Below are 12407 nucleotides of genomic sequence, written 5' to 3'. Positions count from 1 at the left end.
AGCTGCCATATAAACCGATCTTGGGTCTTGACTTCTTGAGCCAATAGAGCGAGCAATTCTCATCCGATTTGGCTGAAATTTTGCATGAGGTGTTTTGTTATGACTTCCAATAACTGTGCTATGTATGGCGTAAATCGGTATAGAACCAGATATAGCTGCCATATAAACCGATCTGGGATATTGACTTCTTGAGCCTCTAGAGGGCGTAATTCTCATCAGATTTGGCTGAAATATTGCACAACGGCTTCTCTCATGACCTTCAACATACGTGTCTAATATGGTCTGAATTGATCAATAGCTTGATACAGCTCCCATATAAACCTATCTCCCGATTTTGCTTCTTGAGCACCTACAAGGCGCAATTCTTATCCGAATGAACTGAAATATTACACAATGACTTCTATAATGTTTATCATTCAATTCATTTATGGTTCGAATCGGACTATATCTTGATATAGCTCCAATAGCATAACAGTTCTTATTCAATATTTAATGTTTGTCTAAAAAGAGATATCGCGCATAGAACTCGACAAAGGCGATCAATGGTGGAGGGTATATATTGTGCCCGGCCGAACTTAGCACGCTCTTACTTGTTTTTTAAAATAAAACATACACGTTCAGATCAACAGGCGCAGATATGAATACATTCATGCAAGTTAACACACTCGCACATACAGTGTGTACATGCTGCTTCTTCTTGTTTAATACACTGATGCTTTCCCAGTGGATTTTCTACTAGTAATAAAAAAAAGAGCATACACTTATTTTGTCCATAAGTGTGTATAAAACTGAGATAACTTATATTCATCTAATCTTGCATCTTAAAAATATTGTGGACCTGGAAAGTCTAAAACAAATTGATTCTGTGAAAAGCAGCGGATCTATGGAACTTCTTAAAAAGGCGGTAATGGTTAAAATCTCTAACAACTTATCACCAAAATGCAACATTTGGCTAAATCTCATGAGTAGTAAAAATTGGCCCAGATAGAAAACCAGATTTTGCACAATATTTGTATATTTTAATTTTCTTATAGTAAAAATTTATTTTAACAATTAACTTCATATGAGTTGATATTATCATACGCGATTGTTTATCATAGGTTCAAAATGAAGAAAAAAATAATTCGGCAAAGTAATCGTTAAACTAACTAGAAGTTCACATGACTTCGCTATTTTTAATAAGAAGAAAACTAAAATCGAATAAAAATAGCTTTAGCGCTATACGAAGTTCAATTTTGTTGAAACTTAGTTCATTTTAACTGAACCATGAGGTCACTTTTTTTTGAGTGTAGTGCAGTGTAATGAAATTTGTATGAAAATGACATCTATCCAGGACAAAAAAGATCTGGATAAATTACCAGTGTAGGCTTATGTAGAACATGTGTCGACAGGATTGCCAGATATGTTTTCACAAATAAGTGTGGCCATCTGGACAAATATCTCTATTTGCAATGGCATGCAATGATTATCCGGCACGCTCGGGACCAAGCTGATCACGGAAAATCGAAAAACAGGTTAATAGGAGTTTTTTTTTAATTTCATTATTTATGTGTTTTTATTGATTTCTGGTAGTACCATACCGTTGCTCTATGATTTAAATATAAATTGGTATATAAAAAATAACAATTATTATTATGCGATGTACCCGCATTACTTCTTTCTGCGAAATTTGTGGACTACTATTGTTTTCAAGACATTTAAATACCATATGCCTTTATTTAAGCTAATGGGGAATTTCATTTCGACTGGTTCTTCGAAATCCCCATTTGTCTCGTATTCTTCGCTTTCACAGGATGTGCCAACAAAATCGACCTCCATATACCTTGGGCGGTCATTAGTTGAACATCCAAGCTTTATTGTAATGTTTGATTGTATAACAGTAGCATAATTCACCTTTTCGTTACAGTGGGACAACAGGTTGTTCCAAACATTATGTTAAACTTGTGGTGTTACATTATCTCAAGATATAGCAGCTGTCTACAAAGCTGTCCTGATATTCAAAGATGGGCGAAATCGCGTCTGCTGTCTTAAACCAAAAGTTTTTGGATAATTCATTTACGGTGGTTGAAATTTCGAATTGTCCTTTGAACAATAGGCTGAATTTTTATGAAATGAAAATTAGGAATGTTACTATAACTTGTTCAGATATGACTGCTTACATGTATCTAAAAGCTAAATACTTTGTACTCCTTATCAAAAGAAATGTTTTGTAGAATTTCTAGAGGCATATTTGAAAATTATTTTCTTATTCTGTATTAAATCCCGTAAATTTTGTTTGCCTGCATCATATTTTTCTGATAACAAACCAACTGAGATGTGTATTTACTGAGATTTTTATTCAGTTCTAATTTTTCCTATATTAAAAGAACGTTACGTTCTCTTTTTTTTGTAGTTGGACCCTTTTTCGAACAAACACCTTTCAATTACAGACTGAACTTTCAATTACAGACTGAATGCAATTTGATACTTAGATTTAACTCAAAAAAAGGGGAATACCAGAATTTTAATAGAGGAAAGCACGTTTAATAGATGTAGCCTTTTTGAAGCACGGGTAATAGAGGTTAACCACAGTTAAGAGAAGTAAAAAACCAAAAGCACAGCATGTCGGTTAAAAGAGGTAACCGGATGATAGAGACCCGGATAATCGAAGTTCAACTGTAATACCAATTATTTACTAAATTGCTTACACAAACCTTACTAAATTTTATTTGACTTTTATAACCACACGTGTTTTGCTAATTTTATTTATAAATATTTTCACTTTTTTCCTAGTATTGTTTTGACAGGTTAGCAAATGGCGTTATCATCTCATGGAAAACAAACAGACTTGCACTGGATTAATTTTTTGCCTTTTTTTTTTACTTTTGCCCTTCACGGCTTGTCTATCCAGTACTAAAATAAAATACAGCAAATATAGCAGGGAAATACAAGTATGGTGTGGTAAGGGCCATATTTAACTTAAAAATGTTAGTGGTATTTTTTGCCCTATAAAATACCATTTAATTTTATTAAAATCGCCAAAACGTTTATTTCCATAAATGTTCCAAATGCTCATCCAAAGAAATAAAATACACAATTCATTATTCAAATATTTCGAACGATTTCACTCGTTCACCAAATTTGGCCCGCCTTGTATTGTCAACTCGTATCATGTACTTTTAAACTCCTTAAAATATGCAATACTTAAAACCAAAGGCCAACCAAATAAAAAACAAAGAATAATTCATAAAGTTTTCACGAAGGAACAAATTTCCATATTTTTAATTTGAGAAAATTACAACACTTGATAACATTGAGAATTGCTACTGTAGGGTGCGTTCAGATTCAAACTTTGCGACTTGATTAAAACGGATATGAAACAGATATTTCGCTATTAACGAATTCCGTACATGTTCGCAAGATTTTGTAGAAGTAAAAAATGTAAATAAACACCAAAACTTTATGTTAAGAAAAACAACAAAACTTAAAAACAAACAATGTTTTGAGTTGTATCTCCGATGGCGGGTAGAGGAAATACTCTATGAAAAATACAACTGGTGCAGAGAGACGATGGTGATGATGATGGCAAGATAAAATCTGCGTCGACACGTGACCAAAGGCAAAACTCACAATTCACAACAGCCATAGCGTTGACATAACTCCAAGATCCCGGTTAAGTTGGTTGGTCGTCGGCGTCATCTGCAGTCGAAGTCGATTTTCGACTACCAACTTCAGCACACTCAACCACTAAGGAGATGTTAGCCACATCAGTGTATCAGTCGTTGTTCGTGTTGTTGTTGTTCTTCGTCCGCACTGAAGTGTATCCTTGGCCATGATTGTATATGGAAGCGCATGTATCAGCGGTGTCTTCATCATCAACTTCTGACGCACGTATTTCACTTTGATGTAGAATTTTGTTTTAGATCTTCCTATACCGTTCGCCCGTCCGTCTGCCAGTGCCAGTGTACTTTGCACAGCACACAGCTTATTTATTGTTGTTTTCGTCGTCCTTCGTTTAGGATTGAGTTTGTTGTTTTGGTTAGATTTTTTTTGTGTACCAACAATATCTTGTTTTTGTTTTCCGGCCTCATATCTATTTTCGAGATAAGAATGATTTGCTGAGGTTTCCATTGCTAATTTGTCCCAGAGACGATGTAGGCGCAAATACACACATTAGTGAGTGTAAGATCATAAGAGTGCGGCATTCCTTTACCTGTAGTCATGACGAATCGGCCTTGGCTGTATCTGCCATAACCACTACGCACTCCTCAGCCCAACATCAGCCCCCAGGTCACTTACCATCGCATATGAAATCTGTGTGTTTTGTTGACAGAGGATTAAATGAAAATATCTCCTCCCCCCAGATGCGTTGATAAACTTCATTGTGTACTTTGAAAGTGTCATCAGGAAACTTGGTGGCATAGTTAACTTTCAGTTTCGTCTGAGTCGTTACGCATCACTTTATTGGACTTGAGACTGTTTTGGGAATTACTTAGTGAGACATCATGTTGCGATTATTTATTGGTTCGTGCTCTGTGGCCCACAGCAATTAAGTGGCCTGGGAGGCTAGTGTCTGACGATGAAGTGTGTAATAGGTGTATTTGCTGAAATCTTTGTGATTTGCTTCATTGTCTCTTAATTGCAAGTGACATTTATCGTCCTGTACAGTGGGCCATTCGCAAGCAATTCCCAGTGTGGCCGGCTGTCGTGTGTGTACTAAGGCATTGTACTAGGCATTAGAAACAGAATTATTTAACTCAGACCATCACCATGGAAGAGCCTTACTTTAAAGTATGGGCTTTTGGAATCCGTACTGTTAGTTATTAGTTAAAAGTGAAAAATAGTCCGAACCTCCCTTTCTTTGCCCCCAACGAACGAATTGGTTAAATTGTTCATAAAACAAGGAAAATTTGCAAGGTGTTAAATAAATTTTACACATCTTTAGTTAGTTGCAAATAGTTCATAAACTTGAAGTAAGTTATTTTACTAAACCAAAATTATACTCAACAAATAAAATATTCCTTTGCTAGGCAACGCCTTTATTAACTGATGATAAAAGTTTCGTTGTTTTCAGTTCAACGATCCGTAAATTTGATTTTCTTTAAGTTAAATATTAATATGTAAAAAATTAGTTCATTAAATTTCTTAAATTGCAACTTAGAAAAAGCACAAGTTTTGACTGAAAAATTTGTTAAAATGTAGTTGTTTTGAAAGATCTTATAACTGAACTAGGCGAGACCACAAACATTCTCGGAATACCAAGGATAGCTTAATGTAATTATAAATTTCTTAATTAAATCGTCATATGCAATTAATATGTTTTCTTTTTTAATTAGCACATTTATTTACATAAAATATTGAAAATTATGCTTAAGCTGTTTTCAATATGTCATTTAGTATTTTTCACATATGTATGTACGTTCTTATAGCATTCAAGCAAATCTCTTAGCTGAAATCTTAAAATTTGAAAAAAAGCTCGAAAGTTCGGTTCATTACTTAAATGTATAGAGGAGAGTTAATATTTATATACTCTTTCTAATTTCCCCTTTACAAAATCGGCATGTTCATTACACTCACCACCATAGGATGGGGCTATACTAATCTAGTCATCCCGCTTGTAACACCTCGAAATATTTGTCTTAGACCCCATAAAGTATATATATATTCTTGATCGTCTCGACGTTCTGAATCGATCTAGCCATGTCCGTCCGTCTGTTGAAAACACGATAGCGATCGAACGCATAAAGCTAGCCGCTTGAAAAATTGCACAGATACTTAATATTGATGTAGGTCGTTGGGGATTGCAAATGGGCCATATCGGTTCAGATTTGTATGTAGCTCCCATATAAATCTGGCTCCCGATTTGATTTCTTGAGCCCCTGGAAGCCACAATTGTCATCAGTGCCAAGTACGGTCCAAATCGGTCTATAACATGATATAGCTCCCATATAAACCGATCTCCCGATTTGACTTCTCCAGCCCATACAAGCCGCAATTTTTGTCGGATTGGGCTGAAGTGTTCTGTCATGACTTTTAACAACTGTGCCAAGTACGGTTGAAATCGGTCTATAAACAGATATAGCTCTCATATTTTAGCAGAATCAATGGTGGTGCGTTTCAAAGATTCGACACGGCCGAACTAAGCACGCTTTTACTTGTTTTTTAAAGCTCCTTCGGAAATTCCTTTCCGATATCTTTTACCAATTATCACTATTAAATAAGTTTAGTTGAACGATACCCTTATTTGTGTAATCGTTTAACATTAGCTTTTTTCAGTTTTTAATCAAAGATATAAATAATATGGGGCGAAAATTGAATAAAGTACCTATTACAGTTTAATTGCAAAATATTTTGTGAGGGATTTTTTAAATAAAATTTTATGAAATCGGATAATTAATAAGCCATTAATTGTTGAAACACCGTTAATCGGGAGTTATCCAAATATGATCCGATCAGCACCACATTTCAACAGGATGCGTGGATGTCTAATACAACCTACCGTTGTAAGTACGGAATTTATGGGTAAAATACCATAAATCGGTACATTGGTATATATGGCAGCTATAGCCAAGTATTGTCCGATCTGAACTATACTCCGGACAGACAGCTTAAGGTCTAGCACAGCTTATAGTGTTCAAATTTTAGCAAAATCGGGTAATAAAAAAGACCTTTATGGGACTTTGACAAGATATTGTGCCGTCCATCATATGTGCATCATATTCGACACCGATGTTGAGGCTTCAAAGACAGCAGACTATGTAAAATTTCAGCTAAATCAGGTAATTAATGCGGCTTTTATAGCCCCAAGACATACAATTGGTAAATCGATATACATATATAGCAGCTTTACCCAAACTTTGACCAATGTGAACCCTATTCGAAATGAATATTGAGGCACCTAACAAAACTCTCAGGGCCGAATTTCAACAATATCGGGCAATAAATAATGTCTATATCAAAATACAGTCAGATATATCCCATTTCCGAAATAAACCTGCTTATGTGCAAAGTTGCAGCTCAATGTCTCGACTTTTAAAGACTGTAGCGTGTTAACTACAAACAGTGGGACGGATGGACAAGGCTAAATCATTTAAGAATTGTACAACGATTAACAAGTTAGCTTAGTTTAGGATAGAGTGGCAGTCCTTTACAGACTCACGTAGACAATTCGTAGTTCATTGTGATACTACATTAGCGAGAGACAAAGGCTGCTAGTGGGAATCGACCCATGGCCTCCACTCTGAAAATACGAGCACGTTGCCACCCCGGCAACCGGGGCACTAAAGAATTAAATGCTCATTGTTAGTTTAACAATTCCTGAACAACTGCAGAATTGTTTTTATATTGCATTAGTTCACTTTAAACTCTCCACAGATAAATTATGAACTTACAAGCATTGAAAGTGAAAGGTACAATTATTGAAAAAAATTTCTATTTCCGAACTCTTCGGACGCCCCAATTGAAGATTGGCGGACATATCTTTATTACACAATTCATTTAGTTCCGCCTGTCTCCTACCACCAACCAATCAATTGCTCAGACAAATTCAATATAAGCTCTATTCAAATCCGAATGAAAATAAATCTATGTAAAATTTTACTACAATCATCATTTACTTAATTTTTTTTCTAATACAAATAGATGCCGTTCATGTAACTTAACACACGTGATCAATGGTTTAGGAATGGCCCGGGTGAACTTAACCGCCTTTACTTGTTATAATACGGGATGGCCCTCTGTCCGATTTGCGCAATTATACCATTCACCACTACTTTGAAAGAGTTTGTTAGGTAAAACCCAGTTTACACTGCTCTTTAAATCCGGATTTAATGGCTTTATCATCTGTTATCCCTTTAAAAAATCAGCTGAACAGAGCCTTAAATCCGGATTTAATGAGCAGTGTAAACGGCGTTTAACACCCACAGACAAAGATTTGGCAAAAGCTAACTTAAGAGTAATCTGGTGTTAATATAATAATCTTGTATTTCTGTTTTACTGCGAGAAAAAAATAAAGTTCTCAACTAAAAACAAGTAAAAGCGTGCTCCTATACAATCCACCATGGATTGCATTTGTTAAGTTTTTTGTCCGTTATCTGTTTATAGGCAAACAAAGGATAACAGATAATTTTGACATGCTATAAATGCTATATCAGGTTATTGACCAATTTAGGCCATACTTTGTATGTTGAAGACCATAGTGGAAGTCCCGAGTCCCAAGACCCGAGATCGTTTTATATGGTAGCTATATCAGATTATAAACCTATTTGAACTATACTCAACACAGGTGTTGAAAGTCATAACAAATCGCTACGTGCAATTTCAACCCAATCGGATACAAATTGCGCCCTCTACACGCAAAAAAAAAAAATAATTCGTTTCACATAAAAGAAAATTTTGCCAAGTAAACTTCTTTTCTGAAAAACGTTGGATTTTGTTAACGATAAAAATATATACTGTTTTTGGATGAATTTTTGCAAGAATTTGTGACAAAAGAGTTTTTGGTTTTACACCAAAAGAAAGGTAATTTTACCGTAGGTGAAGTTGGTAAAGTGTTTATAATAAACAAAGTTAGTTACACTCGATAATACTACGTTTATGGCTAACATTTGATACGGTGAAGCGAAACGTTACATAGTTAAAATAAAAATATTTTTGTTATAAAAGTATTTTGTTTCTCGTAAAAATGTCTCTACCTTTTATTTTTTTGTGCGTGGAGGCTCAAAAAGCCAATATCCGAGATCGGTCTTAGAACGTCCAGACGATCAATAAATATACTTTGTTAGGTCACAGATCAATATTTCGACAAACGGAAACCCCCATTCTATGGGTTGTAAAAAATTCTCCCCCTCTCCGTTTCGATTCCCTGATCAAAGTCATATTTGGTGTGGATGGTGAAGCATTGATGGGAAGTGAAAACTTTAAAAAAGTTAAGATAGTATCTTTCAGTACGCCAGAAAATATTAGGGCAGACAATTAAAGTTAAGGATTGTAGCTATAATGTAGTCAGAAGTGGAATATAACAAACCCGAAGAAGTAGCAGAGTTTGTCATAAGATATCATTCCAAATTTCATTAACACCGGAGTTGGTGTTCTATAAAATCACCATGAACAAAAAAAATAAAAGCACTTTTTTGTTTGTTTTCTAGATTATACAAACTGAATGAGAAAGATTGCATACCATGAGGGAGGGTATAATAAATAAATTGTGAAATTTATAAATTTAAAAATAAATTCTATATTTCAAACCATAATTACTTTCTTTCCTTTATCTCGCGGCTTGGTTTCTATCAAAATTCCACATTAAATTGCAAGAAAACGCCATGTGAAAACGTAACAAATCACATGCAGCGGGCTGTATCAAAATTATACGGGTGTGGCCATGTTTCATATTCAATTGCCTTAATGGGATTTGTGAAGTAAGCGATGAGATTATCTCCCATCTGGTTGGACGTGACCAACAAAAATTCACACCAATTAACAACGCCCCAAAGCAGTGCCGTTGCCGCTCGAAATAATTCGCGACGGACGGTGATGTAAATATTAAAAATATTTTTTTTTTTAATTTCTTTTCGCGAACAAGAATGGATGGGCAGATTTCACATGCTTTTCACATTCCTCCGCTAATGCCGTTTCCATAATTAAATATTTCAGAACGATGCCAATGATGACAAGTGCGTGTGGACACAAACGCAGATTACTTGGGTAAAATCTCCATCTTCTTGGCCAACACATTCAGTGGAGGTAGTCCCTGTGTTCCGGCACAGCTCATCATCCCAATCGAAACGGTGTCACACGCCCGAAATTACGAATGCCTCAATCGCTTGCTCAGCCACAGTGCTAATTCGCTGCGGGATCAACCATCGCTGGTTAATGTGTGTTACCTTTTGTGGTGCTTCAGTGTGGCAATCTGGCTAAAAGGGGTTTGTGGCCAAAGTATTTATGGCCTACTGCTGCTGCTGCTGCTGATGTTGTCTTTTGTGCTGCGCAGCCAAATCCGAAAAGACAAAAAATCAACACAGCTAACTACGAATATTTACGAGAGCTCATCAGAGATTTTTGCGTGCGATTATCCGGTGAAGAATGTTCGCACTACGAGCATATTTCAAATCGTTTGATATCATCCATGTTCTGAATTCATATGACCCGAATGTCAGGCAAGGGGCTGGCTGGCTGCTTGTGTGGCTGGGCTGACTGTAAGGCTAGCATGAGATGACGCGAGATGCGAGTAAGTACCCACGTACCCTTGCCATTGGATTCGCATGTCCCTACTTCTCCACCTCCTCTTCCAGCCAAGAGCACAAGCAAACGCTGCTGTGGCGAGGAGATGTGCTTTTGATGTGTTTTCGTTAAGTTGTCGGAGAAGGCTATAAAAGCAGTCGAATGAGCTAAATTTGAATTAAACTGTAAGAGGAAGACCGCCCGGAAACATTTATCTCAGCCGCCACCAACAAATTCGCACACACACACACACACACAAACACACACGCCCTTGGCCAAGCAAGGAAGGAGAAACGGATTGCGAATTGCGGTTGTTTGATTTATACGTGCGTTAAGAACGCCACTCGTGTAGGCAGCATTTGTTGGATGTTGGCGCTGGCATTTCGAAGGAAATACGACAACATGACACAACCAGAAAACACTTGTCGCAGTATCCTTTTTCTGCTGTCACTTGTAGTTCTTGGCATTTTCGAAGGTCTAAGTGAGGCGGCCTTGGTACACCAAGAACAGCATCAGCAGCCATACCAAAGCGGCTACCAGCAGTCATACGCACAGAATACTTTCGATCGTGACCAGAGGAAACCGGCCAAATTGACTTCCCATGTGCCCTACGATGAAGTTGATGGCTTGGGCAATCGAGTGGTCGAGAAATTCGACCATCGTTATCCTGACGGCAGTTATGAGTTTCGTTATGAGCTTAGCGATGGAACCGCTCGCTACGAAAGAGGCTATTTTCTCAAGATCGACAAACTGAAGGAGTTGGTTGTGGTCGGCTATTATTCGTATCGCATGCCCAATAACCAATATGTGACAGTATTCTACAATGCAGATCGCAATGGATATCGTCAAAATCAAGGTAGGTGAATGCAAATGCCGCAAAAGATTCGAATACTAAAAACCAAGCAAAATCTTCGCATTTTAGCCTTTTCACGTGAGGCTTATCCAAATCTTCCGCGAACCATCGAGGTGCCTGAAGCCGAACACGAGACCTCAGCTCGAACGACCAACAAACCATCCTATCTAACAGCGTCGACCACAAAGCGATCAAGGCTATAGGAAAGTTTACCCCTTTTCACATAAGAAGTTCAGCTACAGCGCCATAGATAAAATGTGACAAAGCCTTCAAACCTATTTTCAGTATTCCAAATATTGATATTATTTAATTTTAAATAAAACAAATTCAAATGGTAGGCATTTCTATAAAGTAAGTTAGCACGAAGCTTGTAATTGGCTTAATGATAACCAAGTTGACATTGGATTATGAACAAAACAATTGTCATGTCCGAAGGTAGAGGAGAGTTTTGGTACCTCGCTGCTGTGTTATCACACCGGGAAAAAATTACCTTAGTGTAAGTCTTAGATCTGATATAGGACGGCCACCATAACCTCATGTAGAAAACATAAAATTACATGTATACAAATTCTAAATATGACCTTGAGGATAAGTTTAAAAACTCCTATACAAGGGAGGCCATATTAGCGCAGAGGTTAGCAAGTCCGCCTGAATGCCTGGGTTCGAATCCTTGCAAGAACATCAGAAAATTGCTCACCTATGATTATCCTCTTCTAAAGCAGGCGACGTTTTGAGGTACTATGCCATTTTAAAACTTCTCCCCAAAGAGGGTCGCATTGCAGCACGCCGTTCGGACTTGGCTGTAAAAGGGAAGGAGGCCACCCTTAAAATTTGAATCGGATCGCATTTAGTGATGTGTGAAAAGTTTGCCCCAGTTCCTTAGGAGAATGTTCATGGGCAAATTTGTATTGGCATACAAGGAGTATTCTCGTCAAAATCCTTATTGACGACAAATTCTTAGAAAAGTTACCCCAGAAATCGCGAGTCTAATATCTAATGTGAGCTTTAAATTTTAACAAAACACATATATTCTTTGTCCCATATTAATTAAACTTGAGATTTTGTCGTTAAAAAAAGGAAGCTCGATTGTAGATTTTGTACTATTGTTTCGCAAACACAACTTCGTAGAATTTATCGCTGATTACGATTTTGACAAACACCAACCATTTACACACCCTTATATATATAGTTGATCGTTTTCACATTCAAAGTTCATGCACCCAAATCCGCCCGTCTTTCAAAATTAGATTCTGGCGAAAAATTATCCTACAAACACAGCATTGGCAACTTGAGCACGCTTTCAACTCAGCCACCGAGGAGCATTAGGCTAAGTGCGAAATTCAATATGCTTTTATCA

At 36.8% G+C, this 12407-nt stretch overlaps 1 protein-coding gene across 1 annotated transcript; it reads left to right on the top strand.

The window, feature by feature from the left end:
- The first annotated feature begins 9448 nt into the window (after nt 1-9448).
- Nucleotides 9449-11405, top strand: LOC106087974 (uncharacterized). Its single transcript, XM_013253206.2, has 3 exons — nt 9449-9512; nt 9631-11053; nt 11120-11405. The coding sequence occupies exons 2-3, from the start codon at nt 10564-10566 to the stop codon at nt 11251-11253; spliced, it is 624 nt and encodes a 207-aa protein (XP_013108660.1). The 5' UTR covers nt 9449-9512; nt 9631-10563; the 3' UTR covers nt 11254-11405.
- Nucleotides 11406-12407: the final 1002 nt, after the last annotated feature.

The sequence above is a fragment of the Stomoxys calcitrans genome, chromosome 4 (assembly GCF_963082655.1).
Source record: "Stomoxys calcitrans chromosome 4, idStoCalc2.1, whole genome shotgun sequence".
Classification (NCBI taxonomy): Eukaryota; Metazoa; Arthropoda; class Insecta; order Diptera; family Muscidae; genus Stomoxys; species Stomoxys calcitrans.
Note: the sequence above shows the minus strand (reverse complement) of the source record. Positions and strands in the feature narration are given on the sequence as shown.